General features: G+C 45.3%; 1 protein-coding gene across 1 annotated transcript in view; it reads right to left on the reverse strand.

Moving 5' to 3' along the window:
* Positions 1-326: 326 nt before the first annotated feature.
* The window catches only part of LOC133264135 (sphingomyelin phosphodiesterase 3-like), a 79384-nt gene continuing 51968 nt past the window's right edge, over positions 327-27742 (reverse strand). Inside the window, exons 4-8 of the mRNA XM_061444062.1 lie at positions 26596-26751; positions 22711-22800; positions 13945-14008; positions 8516-8678; positions 327-2557 (exon numbers count right to left, since the gene is read on the reverse strand). Coding sequence (XP_061300046.1) covers positions 2456-2557; positions 8516-8678; positions 13945-14008; positions 22711-22800; positions 26596-26751 — 575 coding nt within the window. The 3' untranslated portion in view covers positions 327-2455. The remainder of the gene's footprint in view (positions 2558-8515; positions 8679-13944; positions 14009-22710; positions 22801-26595; positions 26752-27742) is intronic.

The raw sequence follows: 27742 nt of genomic DNA on the forward strand, positions 1-27742 counted from the left end.
TGCAACTGATACTTAGAGAAGTGGATATCAAATTGTAATTTACATTGATAGGAAAGCTATTAAAAACACTGTACCTTATATTTAATCTTACTATTGAGAAATAGCTGCTGGACAGCACACAAACTGCTACGGATACTGTTTTTTTAAAAAGGTTAATAAAACACAAGCAAGGTAGAAAATAGGGTTAAAAGCATTATTTTAGGTACCAGTTTTCCTGAATTGGGTGGGGAGATAAGAAACCAGAAAAACACATTGCACATATGTGCATCCTCTGTATAAAGAGAAACATACAAAGTGGGAAACTAGTGGTGCACTGGGACAGTACATTTGAGTCTCTGATGCTGTAAACTTGAATTCCTAATGTTATCAAAAAGGGGAATTCGGTCTGGTTTCATTTTGGAGTCCCCATGGTTACGCTTGCAGACTACCCCATGGTTTGGCACAGTATACTGTTTAGAGTCAGTCTCTGCTGAAGGGATGCTGGGACTGCAAAACAAGGCATAAAACATGTTGAGACCAGGTGCTGTGGGAGTGCGTGAGCAGTGGTCTACTATCTACTTGGGATTAGGTAGTACTGTCAGTCCAGTACTCTCATGACTGTTAAAGAGTTTCTCTACTTGCAAACTCAGACTGACCTAAATGAAAGTTCCACTGTTTACTGCAGCTAATTAAGCCAGTACCAGAGGCTGCACAGACTGGGATTTCTAATTTAAAACTGTTTTGATTTAGCTCAAGATGATTCCTAGCAGGTATAGTCTAAACCAAAACAAGAGTATCCTCATGAGTTTGTGGCCAGCATAACTAGAGCAGTTTATTTAATGAAATCTAACTAATAGATTAACTCTTCTCTTTTTAACTCAGAGTATTTATAATGTAAGAGGAAATAACACTAAAACTGAACAGGAAGTAGGCAGAAGAAACTAAGTATCAGTGGAAACACAAGGGGGTCTCCTTGTTCTCCCAGCAACACAAACCTTTCTGAATTTAAATCCCTAAAGAAACACCAAGTCTCACCATGGACCTGATCCTTGCCTTTTCTTTTCTTTTCTTTTTTTTTTTTTTGTTAAGGTTACAGAGGCTGGGTAGGTCAGGTCATAGGGATAAGATGGCAGAAGGGAGCCCCACATTCAAAGAGCTGCAGGGGAAAGAACATACAAATCAGCTGGCAAAGACCCCTATTAAAGCCTGTGAGTGCATAACATATGGAGAACTCTGTCTCACAGACAGAAACAAACCCTCTGCTCCTAGGCAGTACTTACTTAAGGGTGAGAGTCACAGTCCTATTCTCTACTCTCTAGTTAGCCATGCTACATTTTCCTTTAAAGTGTCCTGATTGATTCCTTTAAAAAACTGTTAGGTTATCCTGCCTTATCAGTCATACACTCTTCTACATTTAAAAAAAAAAAATAAAATTATTTTAACTCTATATCTAGCATGCATTTCACAAGCTATTTCCCACTTAACTCTTTCTAGCTAAGGCAGAAGGTTGGCTCTGGTGTTACCAATGGTATTACACAAATCTATTCACATTACTGTAACATACATATCATCCCATACCATAATTCAGAACCATTCCATGTATGGGGAAGAAAGAAAAGACATTACAAGGGAACTGTATCCCTTTTTAAGGGAATAACTTGCACTTAGAAAGCTAAAGGCCCAGTTCTGTATTAGTTTTCCATACAAAACACTTCATAATTTCAGTGGGAACACAGCTGGACTAAGGGTAGAACTGTGTTCTTAACATCTTAATTGCAAATCTTTTAAGTATCCTTAAATAGGACAGGAAGATACTGGTCTGCAAACTGAATACAGGTTCTGTTTGTTTGCTTTAAGGTCTATCTGTAAGGACAGAAGGATTTGCCAGTCCCAGAATGCCTTGCTTTGGCTGGTATCTGATTTTTTAACTCACTTCCATTCTGATATTCCTCATGGTATCTTACTGACTATTTTATCTCAAAGCGGCATGCAGTGTGGGATCATGCTACTGATACAAGCACGCTACTACAACTTTTAACAGGCTAAAAAAGAAAAAAAAGCTTTAGCTTATTAGTTATACAAGGAAATGATGCAAAAAAAAATCAGCAGCACTAACTCACAGACTAATTATAAACTAAATTATGCTATATATTAATATAAAAACACGTTTTACTGAGAATGGCACTGATTCAGAAGGAACGGGGACTTCCATCTTGGTTCCATTTGGTCCACAGTGAAAGCATTGTAGTACAGGCCTGTCCTGTTGCCTGAGCAACTTGTGACAGTGGCTTTTGGCCACAACCCCTTCCATTTCTTCCCTTTTTATATCCGCCTTTGTTTGTACATTCTGGAAGTAGCCCAGGTCAGGTCTGCTGATCTTTCCTAACGTGGCACCAGAACAGTTTGTTCTTATCCTATGATATTTTCTTAATATCGTTAACATTTCCCTCTTCTGATCTCTCAAAGCTGGTCAGTTTTAAGGGTCATCTTCTCCTGTAGAAACCATGAGACGCATTGCTACTGGTAGGTGGTCTGTCAAGCTTGCTAACTGGGTAATAAAGCTGAACTCTTCCACTTCCTGCAGAGGAAAAACAAAAGAAAGAAGAAATTGGAAAACTGATCTAGTATAGCACACACAATACTTGGGGTTTACGTCTCTCTCTAGTTTACCTTGAGCTGCCTTTCTGCATTAGTAGATGTATGGAACCAGCCTAGACTGACTGGGTTCATGGTAAACTATCTTCCACGCAGGGCATGTGTCCTGGGTTCAGCAGTAGCAGTCATGTTTTTCCTTTGTGTTAACTGGTGCAGTGCTGTGTTTTGACTTCTAGCTTGAGAACAGTGTTGGTGAAGCCGATGTTTTCGGTTGTTGCTAAGTGATGTTTACCCTGACCAAGGACTCTGTGAGGCTCATGCTCTGCCAGGGAGGAGGGGAAGCTGTGAGGAAGCAGAGACGGGGCGCCTGACCTGGGCTAGCCGGGGAGGTATTCCATACCACAGCACGTCATGCCCGGGGTGGGGTGGGGTAACTGGGAGTTACCCGGAAGGACAGGGGCTTCCGGGTGGAACTCGCTTTCTTGGCCGGTGGTATCGTATTCTCTTCCCTTGTTATTTTCCCTTATCATTGTTTTAGCTGATAGTAGCGGTGGTGATTTGTTGCTGGACTGTTCTTGTCTCAACCCGTAGGAGTTGCACTCTCTCGATCCTCCTCCCCGTTCCTCCGGGAGCGGAGAAGGGGAGAGCCCCGGTGCGAGGGGGGGGAGACGGACACGGACCTCGATTGTTGTCAGCTCGGCACCACTCACTGGGAGTGAGTGGACAAGTTACCTGACTGGGTTTAAACCACGACAGTTCTTTTTGGCACCCAACGTGGGGCACGAGGGGTTGAGATAAGAACAGACCTGACTGGATTGATAGTCACTCGTCACAATGCTGATTTATTGGCTCTCAAGGTTTTTCCTCTTGATCTCACAGTTTCAGTATATCAGATCTTACGTCCATCCGGTATTTGCTGTATTAGTGTTTTTGAAGTGTGGGGCTTGGGCTAAGGTTTTTATCCCATTGTACTTTATGGTAATGACTTGTAATACAATAGAATCATTGATCATGAAACTGATCTGGCTTATGTTCCCAGTGTGGTCACCACCTTTATACTTTGGGAGGTATATGATGGAGGTGCTTAGCAATTACACATCTTTTTTCTCCTTCTCAGGTGCTCAACCTGTGAAGGAGACATCCTTTTACCCTCCTAGTCATCCCCCCAGACCATTTACATTTGAGAGTTTTGAATTTTTTGAATGGCCTTTTAATGCTGTTGATACTTGTTTGCTGATGGTGATGGGAATCACCATGCTAACACGCATACAGAATGTGTTTTGCCCACTACTGATTTCAAGAGTTAAGCAGATTCAGGTTTGGGTCTTGTCTGGGGTCAAACGACGATGTAGGAGGACCGAGAGATTTTCCCAGAGGCTGGACAGCCATGAGTGGCAGGGTGTGTGGGATAGTATGGGCAAGTATCTAGGTCAGTGGGCCCCTCCAGTACTTTGGAATTTCACTACCGAACAACTGCAAAATCCAGAAGAATTAGTAAAACACTTAAATGAGGTGTGTGGTCATTCTGGCCATACCAGAGATGGACAAATCACGGCAACGTGCTGGGGCTTGGCCTATGCTTACAGGGCCTTGTTCAACACTATCCAGCACCTTCAAAAGGAAAAGAATGTCGGCGGATCTGAGGGCAAAGTGACAGTCGCTACTCAAACTTTGGCTGCAATGAACTGCGCAGCTACCCCAGTGGCAAGCACAGCAGCTGTTCAAACTTGAATTGCAACAGACAGCGTGGTTACCCCAGCTCCAAGCACAGTAGCTACACCACCCCCAGCAGCAAGTACAGTCGCTACTCAAACCACAGTGATAATCACTGCAGCCGAACCAGAGGACCAATTCGTACCAATATCAGTTGCCCCTGTACGCAAGAGAACAAGCAAAAAGGAGGCAAAAAGGGTGAAGCGAGATGAAGAACCAATGAATTCACCACCCGGTCCAGAATCTGATCAGGAGTCATCCTCACATGACGAAGAAGAAGAAGAAGAGGTAACTTCTCGACCTCGGACCTCAACCGAGCTGTGGAATATGCAAAAAGATTTTACCCGTCAACCAGGGGAGCACATCATCACCTGGTTACTCCGATGCTGGGACAATGGGGCCGATGGTCACGAACTAGAAGGTACAGAAGCCAAGCAGCTGGGATCACTTGCTAGAGAAGGGGGAATTGACAAAGCAATTGCAAGAGAGAAAAAGTCCCTCAGCCTTTGGAGGAGGCTCTTGGCAGCTGTGAAAGAAAGGTTTTCGTACAAGGACGATGTTACGAGTCTTTCGGCCAAGCGGACTACTATAGACAAAGGCATCCAGTCTCTGAGAGAATCAGCCATCGTAGAGATGATCTATCACATCAAGCCGAATAACGGGGATACACCTATAGATCCAGATGAAGTTGAATGTACACGACCCATGTGGCGAAAACTTACACGGAATGTCACCAGAGGAGGAGGCGATGCGCGCTGAAGAGGCCCCACCATATAATAAACTGTCCGAAAGTGAAAAGCAGTATGCCTTGTTTACTGATGGCTCTTGCTGTATTGTGGGAAAGCATCGGAGATGGAAGGCAGCTGTATGGAGTCCTGGACGGCAAGTTGCAGAAACTGCTGAAGGAGAGGGTGAATCGAGTCAATTTGCCGAGGTGAAAGCCATCCAGCTGGCCCTGGACATTGCTGAACGAGAAAAGTGGCCAGTACTTTATCTCTATACTGACTCATGGATGGTGGCAAATGCCCTGTGGGGGTGGTTGAAGCAATGGAAGCAGAGCAACTGGCAACGCAGAGGTAAACCCATCTGGGCTGCTGCACTGTGGAAAGATATTGCTGCCAGGGTGCAGAACCTGGTGGTGAAGGTACGTCATGTAGATGCCCATGTACCCAAGAGTCGGGCCACTGAGGAACACCAGAACAACCAACAAGTGGATAAAGCGGCTAAGATTGAAGTGGCTCAGATGGACTTAGATTGGCAACATAAAGGTGAATTATTTTTGGCCCGGTGGGCCCATGACACTTCAGGCCATCAGGGCAGAGATGCAACATATAGATGGGCCCGTGACCGAGGAGTGGACTTAACAATGGACACTATTGCCCAGGTTATTCATGAGTGTGAAACATGTGCTGCAATTAAACAAGCCAAGCGGTTAAAGCCTCTTTGGTATGGAGGACGATGGTTGAAGTATAAATATGGGGAGGCCTGGCAGATTGACTATATCACACTGCCACCAACCCGCCAAGGCAAGCGCCATGTGCTTACCATGGTGGAAGCAACCACCGGGTGGCTGGAAACATACGCTGTGCCCCATGCCACTGCCCGGAACACCATCCTGGGCCTTGAGAAACAGATTTTGTGGCGACACGGCACCCCAGAGAGAATTGAGTCAGACAATGGGACTCATTTCCGGAATAACCTTATAGATATTTGGGCCAAAGAGCATGGCATTGAGTGGGTATATCACATCCCCTACCATGCACCAGCCTCTGGGAAAATCGAACGGTACAATGGGCTGTTAAAAACTACACTGAGAGCAATGGGTGGGGGAACTTTCAAGCATTGGGATACACATTTACCAAAGGCCACCTGGTTGGTCAACACCAGAGGATCTGCCAACAGGGCCGGCCCAGCCCAGTCAGAACTTTTACATATTGTAGAGGGGGACAAAGTTCCCGTGGTGCATATGAAGAATTTGCTGGGGAAGACAGTCTGGGTTATTCCTGCTTCAGGTAAAGGCAAACCCACTCGTGGGATTGCTTTTGCTCAGGGACCTGGATATACGTGGTGGGTAATGCGGGAAGATGGGGAAGTCCGATGTATACCTCAAGGGGATTTGATTTTAGGGGAAAACAGCCAGTGAACTCAATTGTATGCTGTTGCCTGCTATGTAATGCTTTTATAGCCCATCAACTAGATGTCTCCAGGTCACCAGCGACTGGCCCTGACTTCCCTCCAGCCATCATCCCAACAGAGAATGAACTTTGAACATCATGGACCGAATGGACTCGGCAGCATTATAGGGATTGGTCCATGCACTAAGAAAATGATTTTTTCCTCTTGGTCTGCATGTATATGGATGTATATATGTGGGAGAGCGATGGTGTATTGAAAATGTGGGATCTGAGCACGACGTGAATGGTATGGAATAAGGGGTGGATAATGTCCTGGGTTCAGCAGTAGCAGTCATGTTTTTCCTTTGTGTTAACTGGTGCAGTGCTGTGTTTTGACTTCTAGCTTGAGAACAGTGTTGGTGAAGCCGATGTTTTCGGTTGTTGCTAAGTGATGTTTACCCTGACCAAGGACTCTGTGAGGCTCATGCTCTGCCAGGGAGGAGGGGAAGCTGTGAGGAAGCAGAGACGGGGCGCCTGACCCGGGCTAGCTGGGGAGGTATTCCATACCACAGCAAGTCATGCCCGGGGTGGGGGGGGTAACTGGGAGTTACCTGGAAGGACAGGGGCTTCTGGGTGGAACTCGCTTTCTTGGCCGGTGGTATCGTATTCTCTTCCCTTGTTATTTTCCCTTATCATTGTTTTAGCTGATAGTAGCGGTGGTGATTTGTTGCTGGACTGTTCTTGTCTCAACCCGTAGGAGTTGCACTCTCTCGATCCTCCTCCCCGTTCCTCCGGGAGCGGGGAAGGGGAGAGCCCCGGTGCGAGGGGGGGGGGAGACGGACACGGACCTCGATTGTTGTCAGCTCGGCACCACTCACTGGGAGTGAGTGAACAAGTTACCTGACTGGGTTTAAACCACGAGAGCATGTCAGTGTGGTGCAGTTGATGAGGTGAGCCTCATGACCTGACCTACCAGTTAAGCTAGGCTGGATGGAATCTGTTGCAACTTTTCTTTCCATTACAGCTGTGCTGTTTCAGACACTGATCTACAGTTCTGCAGTAGGTGATCCATGTGCATAAGGAGGGGCTGGCTTTACCGTACTAGCCATGGCATGCAGCTGAAAAGGAAGCCTGTCTTCCAGACTGAGGTGTTGAATTTCCTGGGGACTTGAGGCAACGAGGAACCCTGCTTCTTATGTCTCCAAATTCTAGACTTTGTTCTGGTAACATTGTATAGGACCAAATTGAAGATCTGTAGGAAATACTTTGTGGTTCCCAGCTTTTGAAAGCTGTATGGAGCCATCCTAATGCTCACCTGATCCCTTCTGCCAGCTACTTCACCAGTACTTTGGGAATTGCTTGCAGGAAGCATGTACATTTTAGTTATGCTGCCAGCATGAGCCTTATCAATGACTTAATCTGGGTCAAAACTATTCAAATACGGGCTTTATTGATGTTTGTGCAAAATGTAAGATGGGTTTATCATACAGATGTACCATAGGCATTCTGTGCGTCTGAAAAGAATTTAACTGCTAAGCTGCCATGTCCACAGAGTGCACACAGAGCATAGAGAGACTGAGGTACTGTGCACTAAACTATGCTGAACTGCTCTTTTGCCTGCTATTCTGCAGAAGCTACAGCAGAGTATGGTAGATAAATGTGAACTAGTGTCTCTTTTTCATCATGGAATTCTGTATGAACTAAGGTCCTACACCAGGAAGCAGACAGTGCACTACAAGGTCTTGCTCTAGTTAGCTCATGTCAGTGTCTGCCCATGTATCACAAGCTTGTAACTTAGGTAGGTTTTCATAATCATAATAAAAGAGCATCTAAATGCTTGAAAAGATGAAAAAACGTTCAGATTGCTGGCGTCACCAAAACACCTAGTCAGGCAAGACTTTGAAACAAGGTTTTTTGTTTGTTTTTGAGTAGCATCATATCTACCAGTGCTACTACTCCTCTCAAACTCTATACTTGCTTGCAGAAGTAGAAAATAACAAAGCAGTAGGTTCCCCTTGGAGAATGAATTTGAACCCAAGCAGAACAGGCTGCAATACAATCCAGACAAGTTTGTTGTGTGAGTTACAGCTCTTTTTGTCAGCTCTGAAACTCACCACTTTCCATTCCAGGTAGAGACCTTCTTCTGTATAGAGCATGTAGTCAATCCTCCTCCCGTTTCCTTTCAAGGATGCCTTCCTCCCCTTCTGCCTGGAACTGTGGTTCCTGCTGGTGGGGTAGACCAAGTACCCTTTCCTTCCTTCTTCACTTTCCAGCACCCTATTTCATTAAAAAACAAAACAAGTGCTTTAAATGTTTGCTTGTTCTATCCCTTCATGCATTGCACTAGTTTCTCTCCAAACCCCCAGAAAGGATAATGCCTGTCCAAAAGGACTGTTAAACTTGTAGAGCACATCTTCCACATGTGTTTTCCAGTATGAGGCTGTGCTAACTTCTAACAGTGCTCCTAAAGCTTCATGGTGGGTTTCGCATCACTGGTGGACCTACCCTTGTAGCCAGAAACACGGACACCTGTGAGGAGGACCCTGCTTGCCTGCTACCTGTAGTATATTGCAGTCCACAGCCCCTCTGTTGATTTCCAGCACTGCTGAGTCTAGCAGAGGAGGAAACTGTTTCATGGGTTACTTCAGAATAAACCTGAGTACTTCAATGCAAACTTCTCCATTCTGATCAGAGCAACTCCTTCTGAGATTTACAGACAGGATGTGGATGACGAATGGCTTTCTGGAGCACACAGCTGGGCAGGTGGTAGCTGGTTTTGAGCAAGCCTCAGCATCAGATTACTGTGTCTTGGACCTCAAGCTCTTACTTCACTAGTAATGGCAGCCTAATCTACTTGATTCCTGTATGTGACACTCTCCAAACTCCTCTACAGAGACTGACTTACTCAGTGGGTGTGTTAGTCCTGCCCCCATCTTGCAAGGAGATTGCCCAGCCCAAAACCACATACAGAAGCACTCAAAATTAAGAATCAGTTGTATAGGTACCATTTCTGTGTTCAGGCAAAGCTGCAGCTCTCCCATTAAAACTTTTATTTTGCGTGTTTAAACCTTAACAGTGGGTTTTATACAGAAGACTAGAGGCCCTGAGCAACTTGATCTAACTTTTGAAATTAGCCCTGCTTTGAATGTGCTACCACAATGGTCCCTGTCACTCTATTTTACAGTAATTTTATGTTGCTGTGCTGTTCTGTATTATTTTGCTGTTGTCTTGGATTTAAAAGGAAACTTGGTTTCCCTTGTGTTCTGTTTAAAAGATCTGCCAACAACAGACACATCTGTGCATGCAAAAACAGGAGCTCCACACAATAACTGCCTGTGTAGGGTATTATGCAGACAATTGATATCAAGTACAGTTGCAGCTGGTTTGAGTGATGACTGTGCATGAAGAGAGGGACAGGTTAGGCTGTGGTTTTTCTCTCTTACTCAAAACACAAACAAACTACTTTCCAAACCACCTCCTTGAAAATCATTTTCCTTTACTTACCTGCCAAAACCTGAGATCAAAGTTTTGTGGTTTCCCTTTTAAGAGTTGATTATGCCGTTAAGCTACATCAACTGTCGCAGGAGAAACACTGAGCCATGAACTTGGGTCCTAGCAGGTAAAAAGCCTTTAATTATACCTCGGGGGGGGGGGGGGAGGGAGAGATATTTTTGATCCCCTGATTTTTTAAGACTTGAATTTGGATGGATTTTATGGGGTTGGGTTTAGGAGGTTTTTTTAATGCATGCATGTGAGTGTACAGAATGAAGTAAAAACATGAGACAAACACCAGACTCTCATGATGTGTTTTAATGGTTGAGATTTAAATGGTTTCTTTGTCAAATTTTGTCTCTTTGGAGGAATCTGAATGGTGGCACAGGGGACACAGCACTTGCTGGAGTTGATTAGGTCTCAGTAGTGTTATAGTCTGTACATTTGGGTCAGTTGAGACATACAAAAAGTACTACATGTGTCCTCAAATATAACAATGACAAAATTCTGGTCATATACTTATTTAATCACAACGTTTAACCCCCTTTGGACCTCAGGTATTGAAGGTTCTTGGAGTTTATTGTAACCAGTTTATGAAAGTAAGCTTCCTTTTATGTATTATTCTGTTTTAGCCTGTCATCTAATAACTTACATTAAATGAGATTGCTTTCTGAACCCCATTTGCAAGCTGAGAGCTTCACTTACTGTAATTCTTTTTCTAGGTTCAAGAAAGCAAGCTCTTTGATGGGACTGACCTCTTTCAAAAATTGTGATTATATTTGGCAAAGCTAATTAAGTAACAAAATAGAAGAAACTGCTGATTAGTGCTGCAGTGCTACTGCCAAAAATCTTATTTGCGTTAATTTAAAAGATGAGTTTGTTTTAGCTTCAGTTATGTCCTTTCAAAGGTCTCTAAATGCTGGGTATTCACTCAACCTACACAACTGCTCATGAAAGGGAAATGTTAATTTTAAATACATGATGAAAACAAACTGTAAATGTGCATTCATCTGCTTCCGCCTAAAATTCATAGCACTTCATACACAGTGGTTTGCTGTTTGTCTCTGCAGGAAGCAGACACCAGTACTGGACATCTGGCATGTGCTGTGAAACAGTTACATGCTAACAATTTAAATGAATGTAACTAATTATGACCAAGTTGCACAACTAAACTTGAATTTTGTCAGTGTAATTGGCTTAATTCGTTGACACAAAGAAAGGGAGGATAGAAAGTAACTGGAAATTCACTTTTTTTTTTCTTGGTAGACTTTCAGTCCCAAATAACCTTAAAGTTTAAGTAAAGTAAAGTTTATCATTCTGTCAGGCAGCTTTCTGGCTTCTGGCTGGTTGGTAGTGCTGACTGTAGCTGCAGTGAACACAGGAGGAGCATGAAGAGCAGTGTATGCAAGGCAGACTTAAAGAAGAGCTCTCTCATCATAAAGCTTGAAGGACCATCCCTCATTCAGGCAAGAAGCACCTGAGTTAAGGAGGACTTTTCTTACTGGTGCTGCAGCCTGTCACCCAGAACTGTGAGCCACTGTCCAGCAGTGGAGACTGGAAAAAATATCATTTAAATCTTGGTTTTTAGCTGTGCTCTCCTGTGCCAGACTCCCATCAGAGCTTGGAGATGAAAATGGCCTTACTCCAGTGCTTTTCTTTAAGGCCACAATCATCTGTGTGAGATGAGACTGTGTGCCTTTAGTGAAGCCTTGCTGAGCAGAAGCTTGTGCAGCTTCCAGCACTGAGGCAGGGCCCAGACTGTGACATCTAGTTTATTAATTGTAATAATTACAGCCACATACAATTACTGTTCCACAATTGTGACTGGCTTATTATTTGTACCAAGTATGATCTTCTAGTCCGATGTTGTATGCATGCTGTAGTTAACATGAAAGAGATACTTAAGAACTAGTTGTTCTACTGATTTTATGGCCTATTTAGTTCAGTAATGTGAAGTACTTTATTTATAAAGTAGAGAAGGGTGCTGATGAACTAATTCTCTAGTTAGCTTATGCTGCCAATTTAAATGTCTGAACAGTCTGCAAAGCTTGAGCAAGGTTTATTATTGAAAAATTTGAGAACAGATCAATTTTAGGCTGTACCCTGTTTTGCTGTGTAGATGAATGATGCTTGTTAGATACAGGGTGCTCCACATCTTCTGTGCTATTTAGCATTTAAACATCTTTAAAGCTCAGATTCCATTAGTGGCTTTAAATTTTACTGAATTTACTGGCAAATTTTATGTTTACCAGTCCCTTGCAGAGATGGGAGGACAGGCTTGCCTGGCCTCTTGTGGAACTGGTTTCTCCAATATTAAAGTACATCTACATAAGGTACACATGCAGATCCCTGCTTCCCTGCACATCTGCATTAAAAAAAAATAGTGGAAACTGAGGTCGAAGAGAGGGGTTTTTCATGTGATTAAGAGAATTATAACATACTGCAGAAAACAAAACCACAGTGAGTAGGCAAAAGGTGTCATGTGTATTCTGTTGCCAGCACTCAGGAATATCTTCCAGTTATCTCAAACTGAGGTGCTATATGTACACATAGCTAGTGAAGTAATACTCTTAAATACTTGTTGATCATTTGATGGCTTTTATCTATCAGTCATGTATTTGTCAGTGGAACTTTACTACTGAATACAAGGAACTCTTCAGGGAATAAAACAAAATATCCTAAAGGTAATTTGGTGACAGGTTCCTCCTGGAACCATAAAATAGACTGTTACACCCACATACAGATTTGCATTTGCAAACTTGATTGTGGGGCCAAATTACCTTACTTTTGCTTTCCAGAAATCTCTTTCACATGTACCAAGTTCATGTCTTCAACATGTGAATAGAAATGGCTGGAAACTTTGCAGGCTCTTGAATGCATAAAGCGTGACTTGCTGTAACAAATCCTTGTTTTGAATATCAACTAAACCCAGACCTCATGTCTAGAATTCAATTTCTTTGTTCAAAACTGATACAAAGATGACTTCAAGGGGTAGCCTCACCTAAATACATTCAACTAAGTGTCCATCTATACCATAACATGTTCTGTACTTGGTGAGTAAAAAGAAACTGCCTATATAATGTGGTGTTTCCTTTATGTGTGCTAACTGAAGCATCTGCACAGATGCATTAATTTGAATAACTTTACCTCTTCAGGATATTTTGGTAATGAACAGCTACAGCATCTTTATAGTTAGTCAGAATAATAACGTAGTTAGTCCATTAATCTAGCCTTCAAGATAGAGAAGGTACAAAAAGGATCATCACATGTACAAAGCTTATTAATATCTCTCCACTAGCATATTATTTGACAAGCAGCACAGGTATTGAAGAAATTTATCTGAAGACTTCTGCAAATTAAGAGGTTTTTGTATTTCTCATAAGTCTACTAGCTCAAACCAAAGATCCCTGTTTCTTGATATCAAACACTCCTTAAAAGTAGTAATGCTGCACTAGCATCACTGATAGATATTAAGCTGTGGCTGATGTGCTAATTCCTCTCTATTTTTGAGCTTGCTTTGTTAGGTGTATCAAATTCTGTAAGCTTTCTAGAATGGGTAATTAGTTGTTGTGTTGGGGTGGTGTTTTAAACTTTACAGGGTTTTTTATTTGAGGAAAATGACATTTCCTTTTGTTGCTGCCCTTTACAGGGCCATGATAACATAGCTGGCTTCCTGCAGAAGCACTTCCAGGCAAGCTGTTCATGTACCCTTTTTGGTAGTGCTTGGAGTTTCTTGTCCTATCGGGCTGTCCAGGTAGGACCAGCTTTAGAGACATAAAAACACTAACTGCGGTTGCTCTCATCTTCTCACCCACTGAAGCCAATTGTCTTAAGACTTAGAGAAGCAGTCCTTTTCCCTTTTCTCCCTCTTCTCCAAGTATCACTGTGTAAAAGTGATTGGTTTGTTGGATTTTGGTAGTGGGTGTTTATTTTATTTTTTATTTTGCAGTCTATAAAACACCACTCAATTTTTGAAATGTTAAATAGCAAGCAATGAACTGGCTTTTGAAGGAATTGTCTAAAGCACGTGGGAGAATTAGTAATTGCATACATCTGTAGGTTATCTGGAGTGCACACTTCTTCATCATACAGTCCTTCAGGATCCAACAAGGTACCTGTGAAGAGAAAGGGAGATGTGACTGTCCCAAGACACCTCCTGTGACCTGCCTCGGGAAGCTCTGGGGGGCAGAGGTGTGTGAAGACAGAATCTGTGGGGAAAGAGGGGACTGCGCTGAGAGCACATTGTGTTCACTCTTCCTCTATCCAGACCTCACTGCTGCCTGCCACCTTCCAAAACATTGCCTCTACCCTTCCAGCATTGGGGCAGTTTCTCAGCCCCAGTGTCTGATTTTACTTTCTTTCTTTTTTTTTTTTGCTTGTTTTTCTGCTATAACAGAGTAAAGCCATGTTATTAAGCAGTTCCACATTCTTACCTTTAGGATCTTCACAGTTTTATACTTCCTCCTCTAGAGAAAGTCTAATTCCTGAACTAAAGCTTTACCAAGTTCAACTGAGTTTCACCAGGTATGAATAGAATCATAGAATCATAGAATACTTAGGGTTGGAAAGGACCTTAAGATCATCAAGTTCCAACCCCCCTGCCATGGGCAGGGACACCTCACACTAAACCATATCACCCAAGGGCTCGTCCAACCTGGCCTTGAACATTGCCAGGGATGGAGCATTCACAACCTCCCTGGGCAACCTATTCCAGTGCCTCACCACCCTAACAGGAAAGAATTTCTTCCTTATATCCAATCTAAACTTTCCCTGTTGAAGTTTTAACCCGTTACACCTTGTCCTATTGTTGCAGAATGGCTCTAAGATCAAGGCCATGGATCCTTGGAGGCCTTGTGCGAGCAAAGCAAGGTGTAGGCCTCACAGGTAACCGGAAACCGGATGTGGGAGGAGAATGTGAAAGAAGTTGTGTAGAACTAACCAATACTGTTGTGACTAGGAGGCGTGGCTAAACACCACGCCTATATAAGCGAAGTGCGCCACAAATAAAGGAGAAGCTTGCTTATCACCCATATTGGGTTGGCGTGTCTTGCTTCTCCTCGCTGCTAACAAATGGCGCCCGAACAGGGACTAGGACTACGGAGACCCGGAATACGGGGACCCGGAATACAGGGCCCCGGTTGGCGGGGACCCGGAATACAGGGCCCCGAGTATCAGGGACCCGGAATGGCGAGTGAGCGGCCCCGGCAGCAGCGCCCGGGGAGCACGGGCAATGCTACTGCAGTGGCGTGACGGACCCGGGTGCTTGGACTGACCAAAAGGAGTCCGCCGCTGGGGCGAACCAGACACTGCTGCATCGGGAGGCCGATCCGGAGACCGAGGTTACAGGACGATCCAGAAGAAGACGATCCGGAAAAGGCCAGCCATGAAAATGGACCGAGAGGTAGCCCTTGATTTATTACAGCCCTTTTTAGAAAAGCGGGGAATTAAGCCTGAAACTCTGAAGCAGCTAGCGGGTCTAGTGGCTGTAGGGGAGGCTAAGGGATTTTTTGTAGATCCTAATACAGTTTTTGAGGAGAGTGAGTGGCGAAAGTTTGGTGATGAGTTATTCGACTCGATGCTTGATGATGATAAAACGGCAAGGAAATTTGGTAAGCCTTGGAGAGAAGTAATAAATTGCATAAAAAGATACAAGGCGGAAAAGAAAATCGCCACTGTAGCAACAGAGAAACTAGGAACAGACGTCCCCGGTCGGTTAAGGCCGGGGGAAGATTATAACTCATTTCCCCCAACCCGTGGGGCTCTCCCTGTGCTCGGAGCGCAGGGTTTCCCCCCCCCCTTTCCCTTTCTCCCCCTCCTTCCTCATCAGAAGGTGCAGCGGAGGAAGCGCAACTCCCTGCTCCCCCACCGCCCCAGTCGAGTTCCGAAAAGCAGAGGGATTCCGACAGTAGGGACTTTTAAAAGGACAGAGAGAGTGTGTTAGAAGGCATACGCATGATAAATGTCGAGGAATCCGAAAGAAAGAGGGCAGTGCCTCGGCGCCGGATCGATTGGGGCGCCATTTTGAAACACGCAGTAGAAAATAGAGATTACGCCCTAGCGAGAGATCTAGAAGACCTGTGAGCCTTCCCAGTCCGGTACGAACCAGATGGACTGGGAGGAACACAGGGAACCCATTATGCCCTAGACTGGAAACTTTTAACTCAGTTACGAAGTACAGTAAACGATTCAGGATTGCACAGTGAGCCCACTAAACAGATGTTAGGCTATATATGGAGCGGTACAGTTTTATGCCCTGAAGATATTAAGGGAACAATTAGAATGATCATGACACAAGCGCAGCAGCTATTGTGGCAGGCCCATTGGCAACAGCTCTGTGATAGATCATCAAACCTGCCCAGAGGTCAAAATGACCCGTTGTTTGGTGTTACAACAGAACAATTGATGGGAACTGGGCTATTTGCTAGTGTAGACATTCAAGTGCAAATGGGGCCACACGTCTGTCTGGAATCCATGCATACTGCCCGGGAAGCCATGCAGAGAGTGCGCACGGCGCCCCCCACCCCCTCGTACATGTCCATTAAACAGGGAAAAGATGAACTATTTGCTGATTTTGTGGATAGACTAACCACAGCCATCAGCTTAGTGGATACTCCAGATTATATGAGGGGTCCGCTGTTGCGCCAGTGTGTCATGGAAAATAGCAACACCTATACAAAAGGTATTTTAGTCACCCTACCCGCAGATGCCACCATAGAACTTATGCTAGAACACATGAGCAGGGTGCCAGTAGGAGCTCAGGCACCACTTGTAGAAACTGTTAGAGAGATGGGAAAAGAGAAAGCTCAGGCACAGAGGGAGGCAGCGCAGGCACAGGTACAGGCTTTTGCAGCGCTGGGTCCTCTCCGGTCCAACAACGTAGTGCCGGCCCAACCAAGACGTGAATGCAAGCCGCAGCTTCGTTGCTTCAGATGTGGCGGAAGACATTTGAAAAGAAACTGCAGAAGGACTGTTTGGTGTTCTAATTGTCACCGAAACAGCCACAGCACAGAAGCCTGCAGCTGTTCGGGAAACGGACAGACGAGCGCGAATGGCCGCCGCGCGCAGATAACAATTGAGGCCCCTGCTCAGGCCGCCGCCCAGTGGCCAGCGCCAGCTGCGACACCATCAGCTGCCACCCAGTGGCCAGCGCCAAGTGCGACACCATCAGCCGGGAGCTGCGGCCCGCAGCCGGCCTACAGCCCGCCACTAGAGGGAGCCTCGGCTTGGACCTGGCAACCGCAGTAGATGCGACCCTCATTGATCAACGGCCGTGTAAGATCCCCACAGCAGTACGGGGACCACTAATGATCAATGGACAGGCCCATGGAGCATTGCTGCTTGGGCGATCCTCCAGTGGACTGAAGGGTCTGTTTATATTACCTGGACTGATTGATGCAGACTTTACTGGAGAAATTTGCATTGTAGCTCAAACGTCATTTCCTCCGATTCATATCCCTGAAGAGAGCAAGATTGTCCAGCTAGTCCCCTTGCCACAATTAACTGCTGCAATGCAAGATACTGGCTCATTGGCCAAGCGTGGGCCCCAAGGATTTGGCTCCACGGGAGGCCTTGTTATGTTAACTGTCAACCCGTGGGAGTTGCATTCTTTTCAATTCTCCTCTCCATCCCTCCGGGAGTAGGGGGAGGGAAAGAAGGGGTGGGAGTGAGTGAACGAGCCCTCTGCCTGGTTTTAAACCACGACACCCACTGGGGTGAATGCCCTAATCGGCCGAGATGTGCTAGACCAGCTGGGACTGGTGCTGACTAACCAGCATTTTTAGGAGCCGTCGCTGCACAATGGACCTTCCTGATCCAGCTCACATGGACTACTAACGCTCCGGTGTGGGTCGAGCAGTGGCTGCTGAAAAAGGAAAGTCTAGAGCAAGCGCAGCTTTTAGTGCAGGAACAATTACAACAGGGACATCTACGACCTTCCATGAGCCCCTGGAATACACCAATTTTTGTTATAAAAAAGAAATCAGGAAAATATAGACTGCTACAGGACTTGAGAGCTGTGAATGCACAGATACAAGCGATGGGTGCCTTGCAGCCAGGATTGCCCAACCCTGCTATGCTCCCAGAGGGTTGGCACCTGCTGGTTATTGATCTTAAAGACTGCTTTTTCACAATTAAGCTGCATCCACTAGATACCGCACGATTCGCCTTCACCTTGCCAATGCCAAATAAAGCAGTACCTTTTTGCCGTTTTGAATGGACTGTATTGCCACAGGGCATGAAAAATAGCCCTGCCCTGCATCAACTGTTTGTGGCCAATGCGCTCCAGCCCCTTCGCCGAATATGGCCAGGAACATTATATGGACGATATTCTATTCGCCCAAAATCAACCCTTCACCACGGACCAAGAGACTCTACTGGAGCAGCAACTGAGCAAGCAAGGACTCATTATCGCGGCTGAAAAAATTCAGCGTGGCCCTGCCTGGAAATATTTAGGCTGGCATATTACGGAGGGCCAAGTGTGACCGCAAAAACTGCAACTTCACATTCAAATTTCAACCCTACATGACGCACAGCGCTTACTTGGAGATATACAATGGCTGCGTCCCGTTGTGGGCTTTTCAAACGATGATATTGACACCTTGAGACCCCTGTTGCAAGGCACTGACCCAGCACGGCCGGTGCGACCCACGTCGGAACAGCGGCTAACCATCCAGCGCATCAGCACACAAATCGTACAGAGATGGGTTGCCCGTCGGGACCCAGACCTTCCCATAGACCTTACAATATTACAAGGCCCTAAGCAACTTTTGGGTGCACTGACACAGTGCAAAAAGAAAAAAGGGGAGGAGGTGAAGATATTGGAGTGTCTTTTTACTGCTGTCCGGCCCAAAACTACTATTCAACAGAAAATTGAAAATTTAGCAGAGTTGGTCCAAAAGGGCCGTATGAGGGCGTTGCAATTAACGGCCCAGGAACCCAGAACCATTTACCTGCCGACAAAACGGCGGGATCTTGAGTGGTATCTCCAGCATTCACAGGCGTTACAAGTCAGCCTGCTGTCTCAGGCTGCGGAGCTTAAGGTAGAACAACTGCAATCCACCACCTTGCGCTGGATCAGCCAGCAAGAATGGATCAAGATACCAAAAAGGAGTGAGCGCCCACTGGCCAATGCAGTAACGGTTTTTACAGATGCTGGAAAGAAGTCTCGGCGTGCCGCGGCGACCTGGATGCAGGATGAGAAATGGCACCAGCAGATACTGGCCGCGGAAGCAGAGGACTCACTGCAAACTTTAGAGCTAGCGGCGGTCGTTTGGACTTTTCTGAACTGGCATCGCACAGAAATAAATGTAATCTCTGATTCTATGTACGTCACAGGTGTGGTTCAGCACATTGAGGATGCTCGACTCAGAGAGTGTCGAAACCGGCGGTTGTTTGACCTGCTGCGTCAGCTGCAGGCGGCCATTCATCAGCAGGAGTGTGCTTACACCATCATCCACATACGGAGTCATAAATGGTCACAGGGGTTGGGGGAAGGCAATGATAGAGCAGATCAATTAGTTTCCATTGCTGCACCCCTGAGCGACTTTGTAAAGGCCAGGGAGGCCCACAACACTTTTCACCAGAATGCCAAGGGACTATTCCGTCAATTTAAGATTACAATGGAGGAAGTGAGAGGCATTGTCAGGGCCTGCCCCAGCTGTAGCCATCATGGACCAGGGCTGGGAATTGGGATGAACCCTTGGGGCTTGGGCCCTTGTGAATTATGGCAGATGGATGTCACACACGTGCCGCAGTTTGGACGCCTAAAGTATGTGCACGTCACAATTGACACATATAGCAGATTCCTGTGGGCTACAGCCCAGAGGGGAGAAAAGGGCTCCCATGTAGTATGGCATCTAACTAGCTGCTTTACCGTTATGGGAGTGCCTCAGCAAATAAAAACAGACAATGGGCCTGCCTATGTAGGTGAGAGAATGCGCCAATTTTGTCAACAATGGGGAGTCAAACATGTAACTGGCATTCCCCATTCACCAACGGGACAGGCCATAGTTGAGCGGGGGCATCAGACCCTGAAACGGTACCTTGAAAAGTTCAGTGACGTTCACGACGTGCAAGAAAGACTGTCTAAGGTATTGTTTGTTTTGAACTACTTGTGCATTTTTGCAGATCAGGACTCTCCCCCTGCTCAAGTGCACGGCCGAGCCGCGGCGTCTGAATCTAAGGCACCCATGATGGTCATGTACCGGGATACCAGCACGGGCCTATGGCGGGGCCCGGTGGAAGTGAAGTACATGGGGCGAGGTTATGTGTGTGCTTACGTCCACAGGTACACAATGGGTCCCTGCGAAGTGGACCAAACCAGTGTCCTTATCTTCCCCTGCTCTTCCTGACAGTAATGAAGACTCCGGAAACGGCCAGCCATCTGCCTCCGCAGCCCAGGGACAACAGGTGGGCGACGATGGTTAAGCTTGCGGGGCAGAACACCGTTCGCCTCACCTTACCTTCCCCTGGCAACACGTTTACAATCTGTTTGGTTGGTATTCCTATAGGCAACTGACCCTGCCCGTACTCCATGTCGTGTGTAGCACTGCCAACCTCAACAGCACAACAGACAATTGGGACGCTTGGGTACCATATTCGCCTATTGCCCCAAATGAGCCTCAGGAGTAGAATTATTAGGGGCCGTGCTAATGGGTGCCTGTGTAACATTTAGTTGAACAAGCGCCTAAGCCAAGGTGAATGGTACCGCAACAAATGTAAATTCTAGTCCTTTAGATTACAGGAACGCCAGCGTGTGGTACAGGTATGCTTCCCGCAACACTTCCCGCTCTACCAATCATCCCCTGAAGTTGCTCAGCAGAATGCTCCGATTTGTGGTGATCAAGCCTGGACTGGCATTCCCTCAAAAATGAAAAGGGGACCTTGTTCTGTTGGAAGATTGACCCTGTTGACCCCTAACACTTCAATGACAGCACCGTTTAAGGTGCTTAAAACGCTTTGTACATAGTTTTACTGCTAACTGTAGATCTGATGTAAGTTTTTGGTCACCTGACACTATTATAACAGTTTCTTTCCTCACGCCAGGTACGGCGTCGGCCGGGGCCTTGGCTCAGCTAAACAGACTGGGTTGCTGAGTTGCTAAGCAGACAAATACTGCATCGAAGGCAATTTCTGATTTGTTGTTTGACGTTGATTCTGTGAAACATGCAACACTACAGGACAGAGCTGCTATAGACCTTTTGTTGTTGGAACAGGGACACAAATGTGAAGAGTTTGATGGAATGTGTTGTATGAATCTCTCTGATCATTCTAATTCAATGCACGCACAGCTGAGAACCCTGGCTCAGTTTACCCAGCAATCGCAAGTGAGCAATAACCTAGGGATAACTAAACGGTTGTCCTCACGGGGGCATTACAGGTTGACTTAAACACTGCTGTTTGAAGCACTGCGCTTATGTATCGCTGTTATGTTAATCATTGTAGCGGTTAGACTTGCTTATAGTTGTGTGATGAAACAAGTGAACAGAATAACCCACAGTGTCTTGCTCGCACAAAAGAAAAGGGGGGAATTGTTGCAGAATGGCTCTAAGAGCAAGGCCATGGATCCTTGGAGGCCTTGTGCGAGCAAAGCAAGGTGTAGGCCTCACAGGTAACCGGAAACCGGATGTGGGAGGAGAATGTGAAGGAAGTTGTGTAGAACTAACCAATACTGTTGTGACTAGGAGGCGTGGCTAAACACCACTCCTATATAAGAGAACTGCGCCACAAATAAAGGAGAAGCTTGCTTATCACCCATATTGGGTTGGCGTGTCTTGCTTCTCCTCGCCGCTAACATCCTATCACTACAGTCACTAATGAAGAGTCCCTCCCCAGCATCCCTATAGGCCCCCTTCAGATACCTGGAGGCTGCTATGAGGTCTCCATGCAGCCGTCTCTTCTCCAGGCTGAACAGCCCCAACTTTCTCAGCCTATCTTCATACGGGAGGTTCTCCAGTCCCCTGATCATCCTCGTGGCCCTCCTCTGGACTTGTTCCAACGGTTCCATGTCCTTTTTATGTTGAGGACACCAGAACTGTACGCAATACTCCAAGTGAGGTCTCACAAGAGCAGAGTAGAGGGGCAGGATCACCTCCTTTGACCTGCTGGTCACGCTCCTTTTGATGAAGCCCAGGATATGGTTGGCTTTCTGGGCTGCAAGTGCACACTGCCAGCTCCTGTTCATTTTGTCATCAACCAGCACCCCCAAGTCCTTCTCCTCAGGGCTGCTCTGAATCTCTTCTTTGCCCAACCTGTAACTGTGCCTGGGATTGCTCTGACCCAGGTGTAGGACCTTGCACTTGTCATGGTTAAACTTCATGAGGTTGGCATCAGCCCGCCACAGTTCCATGAAACCTTTTAATGGATGAATCCTACAAGTTCATAGTGTTGTTGAACTGCTTTGTTCCATCCTTGCTTACAGTATTTATGGAACAACAAATGGAACATTCTGATCAAAAGCTGCCGGCTTTCACTGCATGCAGAAAGTCATGCAGAAAGTACAGAAATGATAATTTGGCTCCTCCCCATGTAACCTGGAGATTATTTTATAAGTAGAATAGGTGTGGGAAGGCATTGAAGAAATTTGATGCTTAAGTTCTAGAATGTGGACTGAAGTTTGAGATCTCAGTTTGGTTCTTAATTATAATTCAACAAGACACTGTTAAGGCTTATAAAATACATGTTACAGAAAGAAACCTTTGTAAGTATTTGTTCTCCATCAAATTCTTACTTGCAGTTAGCTCTGCTATGTGCTGCTTATAGATGTTGTGTGAGTGAGATAAAGAAATGTTCATACACTTATGGTTAGAGAAGGTCTTACCTATTGCCCATGGTTTATCCTCCCCAGGACCAATTCGGCATGGGTCTTTGTATTGTATAAACAGAGAATGCTGTTGCTCCATCTTGTCCTCTGCAGGGAAAGCACAAGCCCAAAAGGCACATCAGCTACGTGTGGTGAACCTTGGACAACCACGTGCCCTGCCACAACAAAGGCAAGTCCTCCTTCCTGCTCAGTACACATACACATGGTCGATTTGAACCAGTTCAGTAGCAGCTGTACTGCACAACACTGTCTTGTCTTGATCAGAAATCCCAGCAAATGCTTGCTAGTAACAGTGCTTTCCTACAAAGACTTTCATAGAAAGACATTTTCAGTAGTGTCTAGCGGTAAACTGAAGTGAGTTTTCCAGTGCATTTTATCTCCCTGCCATTGACACTGCATGACTTAAACTGGGACAAAACTTTAGCTGAGATATATCATCCCATGGAGGATTGGACTGACTCCACAGTGGCAATGTGAATGGCTGTTGTGGGTGTATATACACATCTAGGTAAGTTAGAAGGTAAAAGCTTGTGCTTTACTTGCTTCAGAAAAATTCACTGAATGTTTTCCAATCTATAACAGATAAGAGAAAGGGCAGACAATTGATAATTTGCTTGGGATATCTACAGCATTAAAGTAATTCTAAACATAATCAGCATGACCGATCAACTTTAAACTAATTTCTTTCTAATTGATGTTCTGCTCCTTGCATTAAGCACATCAAGTTCCTAGGATTACTTAGTAGCAGATCCTACAAAAATGTATATAGCAGAATTTCAGACACTGACCAAATAAGCAAGTTCTAGTTCCATGCATACTGTTTGACATACCAGGGAAACAAGCACAAGCAGAACTTGGACACACCAGCTGCTACAATTCCATTTGTGTTAAATGGCAAAGAAACTGGCAACAACTCCTGTTAACTTTCTTGCAGCACTAACACCTTTTACAAGGTTAAAACTTCTTCGCAACACTCTCTTGAGACCAACAGAATATGCTCCTGTGTTTGGAGCTGCTGCTGTAACATGTTGCTGTCTATTGCCAAGACAACTGCATATGCAAGTACACATGAAAATAGAATACTCTGAAGTGGGAAACTAAACTGTGAGCTGTGTATCTTAGCCAGAATGCAGCTCACACACTGCAGGAATAACGTTACATCTCCTTGTGTGAAATGCTATTCTTGCCAAAACAGCTCTTGACCTCTCCCTGTTAAGAAGGAAGCAGAGCACAAATGTGGAGTGCAGTAGTACTGCATCCATAGCTGTAGGCATGTTTGCCATATTCTTACTAGTAGTTATTAATAGAGCTGACTGTCATTCAGTCACTGCATCCACATCAGCTGATCTATCTCACTACATGCTTCCAGCTTCCACCCACCTCCTCTAATTATCTCATGACCTTGAGAACATCCTCATAATCACAGGGAGATTGAAAAATTAAGTTGGCAGGTGTCATGGTTTAAGCCCAGTCAGCAACCCAGAACCATACAGCCATTCACTCACTCCTCCCTCTTCCTCTCCCTGCTCTGGGAGGAATGGGGAGGAGAAACAAAAGAATGTAATTCCCACGGGTTGAGATAAGAACAGTCCAGTAACTAGGGGTGAATACTGTCCTGGGTTTAGCAGTAGCAGTCAATTTTTCTCCTTCTTGGTAGCTCATGAAGCGCTGTGTTTTGACTTTCAGCCTGGGAATAGTGCTGATAACACCGATGTTTTTAGTTGTTGCTAAGTCATGTTTACCCTGACCAAGGACTTTGTGAGTCTCATGCTCTGCCAGGGAGGAGAGGAAGCCGGGAGGAAGCAGAGACAGGACACCTGACCCAAACTAGCCAAAGAGGTATTCCATACCACAGCATGTTATGCCCAGTATATATACTGGGCGCAGTTACCCGGAAGGGCTAGGACTACAGGGTGGGATGAGGTATCGGTCGGTGCTCGGTCGGGCTGGGGGGGGGAGTTATTGGTCGGCAGGTGGTGAGATGTTGTATTCTTTTCCCTTGTTATTTCCTTTATCATTGTTATTATTGGTGGTAGCAGTTGTGATTTGTGTTATACCTTAGTTACTAAACTGTTCTTATCTCAACCTGTGGGTGTTGCATTGTTTTTGATTCTCCTCTCTGTCCCTCCGGGAGTAGGGGGAGGGCATGAATGGGGGGAATGAGTGAACGAGCTGTCTGGCTGGGTTTAAAGCACAACAATAACACAAAACCAGTACTGCTACCACCAATAATAATAATGATAAGGAAAATAACAAGGGAAGAGAATACAACTGCTCACCACCCGCCCACCGATACCCAGCCCGACCTGAGCAGTGATCTAGCCCTTCCGGGTAACTGCCCCCAGTTTATATACTGGGCATGATATACTGTGGTATGGAATACCTCTTTGGTTAGTTTGGGTCAGGTGTCCTGTCTCTGCATCCTCCCAACTTCCCCTCCTCCCTGGCAGAGCATGAGGCTCAGAAAGTCCTTGGTCAGAGTAAACATTACTGAGCAACAACTAAAAACTTCGGTGTTATCAGCTTTGTTCCCAGGTTGAAAGTCAAAACCACAGCACTGCACCAGCTACTAAGAAGGAGAAAAATGACTGCTACTGCTGAACCCAGGACAGTTAGAGTGCCAGAAATTCCTGCATGGATAAAACTGGCCATATGTTCTGCCTCTCGGTTTCACTGCCATCTCTCTCCTCATGCTATACAGTCCTATTCACTTTCCATTTGCCATCTGGCTAGGCAGTCTCTCCCTTGCTATGCAGCAGGTTCTTTATTTCCTTGATGGACACCTTTGCCTCCAGGCCACTCCATCCACATTACTGCAAGCGAAGCAGCCACATCACAGATTTGACAGCACATCTGGCCATTTGTACCCCCCAGCTTCTGTCTCCCTTCACCAGCACTGCTCCAGTTGCCTCCTCAGCCTGTCTGTATAGCAGTTTGGCTAGCTTAATGCCTCTTACTGAGCCCATTTCTTCCTGCCTTCCCTAAGAAACCTCACTATCACAGCTGCCATTCTATTTTGTCCTAATACATGTTAGTTTAACTACAGTATTCTGTAGCCATTACCACTTCCTGTTCACCTCCACAGTGCATAATGGGTTCTTCTACCAGTCAGAGCACTTGCCAGCACCTTGTTTGACCATTCTGAGTTTACTTTGGATCATACAGTTGTGACCCATTTAATTTTTGGTACATACAATCTAGAAATGAACACCAGAAGGGCTGTGTTTTGGGTTGATGATATTTTCCACCCTGTTAAATGTTTCTCCAACTGTGCTAAAGTCTTCTGTTACAAGTGTCCAACATCTCCAAAACACTGTGTAAAGCCAGCAAGGAGCTCTGCTGGCTGCCTGAGCTGTACTGAGCAGGAAGGCAGAAGGGATACACAAACAGAATGATCTGCACTCTATATTGGCAATTTAACTGTTAGCAAAATGTAATGTTTATGTTTGGAAAAGGCCACCATCTCTGTGAACTCACCACCCATTAATTATGGCTTTGTGGAGTTCTTTTTTCTAGTACCCTTAGCATCCAAATATAGAAGAAAAAAATAATTAAAAACTCCCAGAAGTACACAGCATAAGTTAATTTTTTTCAAGACTGATTCAGCAATGTTTAGTTCTCTCTGCAGCATTAATCTCCTGTGTGTGTATTTGCACTATGAAATTATTTTTAACTGCATGAATTTACTTTTATCTCCACAAAAAAATCCCATAACATCCATATCTCAGACTCAAGGCTAGTACCTATTTTAGAAGTATATGTAGCAATTAAGTCCTTCCTTGCAAAAGCCAGTCACAAGCTCAGATACTGCTATAGCCCACAGGAACTTTCCTGTTTATTTTTTGAATAGGCAGACACCAAGAAAACAAAACCTTGTCTTACCAGAGGAGCAGTTATCGAAGTTGAGATTTCCACAGATGACATCAAAAGCCACCAGCTCCTCTGGATTGGCTGTACTGGAGGAGGAGGTAGATTTTCTGAATTCAGACAGCCAATCTTGAAGCATATCCAGTTGCTCACATTGAACAGTAGTATCTCCTGTAGCAAACAAATACACAAACCAAATAACCAAACCAAAAAGCAAGACCTCCTCTTAGCAGGTTACTCAGCCACATGTTAGTTACTAAGCTATTGCTAGACATCTTGAGAGAAAGGGTGCAAGATAAAAAAATGGTGTGGTTAATAGGATACTTAGCATGTGGTATGTCGCCCCTTATGGAGTTCATTAGGAACTATTGGGAATGTGAGGAGGAGATTGACTGGTGGACCTGCACTCTACCATCCCTGAGAGTAGCAAGCCAACTACCCAAACCAAAAAAACTTCAGGATCCCCTACCTTCTTGCCATTTGACAGATGGAAGGAACCTAGGAAACAAGGGAGGTTGGAAATGGGTTACTCCTCAGACTAGACAGTGTATTGCCCTCCCGATCATGTCACCTTCTTAAGTACCCCTTTACAGTAGATTTGAGGTCCTGATACTTCAAGATCAGGAAAGTGGGGAAGATGATGATGATAAGGGATCATGCAGGTTAGAAGAGTTCCCACAGAAAAGTTGGAGAACGCCTCTTTTTTATGACCAGCTGTACTAGAAAAAAAGAGTGGTGGTGATTGGTGACTCCACCCTAAGGGGAACAGAGGGACCCATATGTCAGCCAGGCCAGACTCTCAGAGAAGTCTGCTGCCTCCCTGAGGCCAGGGTAAGGGACTTGACCAGAAAATTCACTCATCTGGTATGGCCCTGAGACTATTGTCCTTTATTAATCTTGCGGGTGGGCAATGAAGAAATCTTTTCAAGAAGCCTGAGGGGACTCAAAAAGGGCTTCAGGGCCTTGGGGCAACTGGTTCAGGGTTTGGGAGTGCAAAAAGTGTTCTCTTCCCTCCTGCCGGTCACAAACAATGTAAATGGTAACATCAGAAAAGTCTCATTAATGAATTCTTGGCTCTGTGAGTGGTGTCAGCATCAGAATTTTGTGGGTTTTGACCATGGGTCAGTTTATATAGCACCAGGCCTGCTGGCGGCAGATGGGG

Source organism: Pezoporus flaviventris, unplaced genomic scaffold (genome assembly GCF_033815535.1).
Source record: "Pezoporus flaviventris isolate CSIRO_AGI_PZ_B2104156 unplaced genomic scaffold, CSIRO_AGI_Pfla_v1 ptg000650l, whole genome shotgun sequence".
Classification (NCBI taxonomy): Eukaryota; Metazoa; Chordata; class Aves; order Psittaciformes; family Psittacidae; genus Pezoporus; species Pezoporus flaviventris.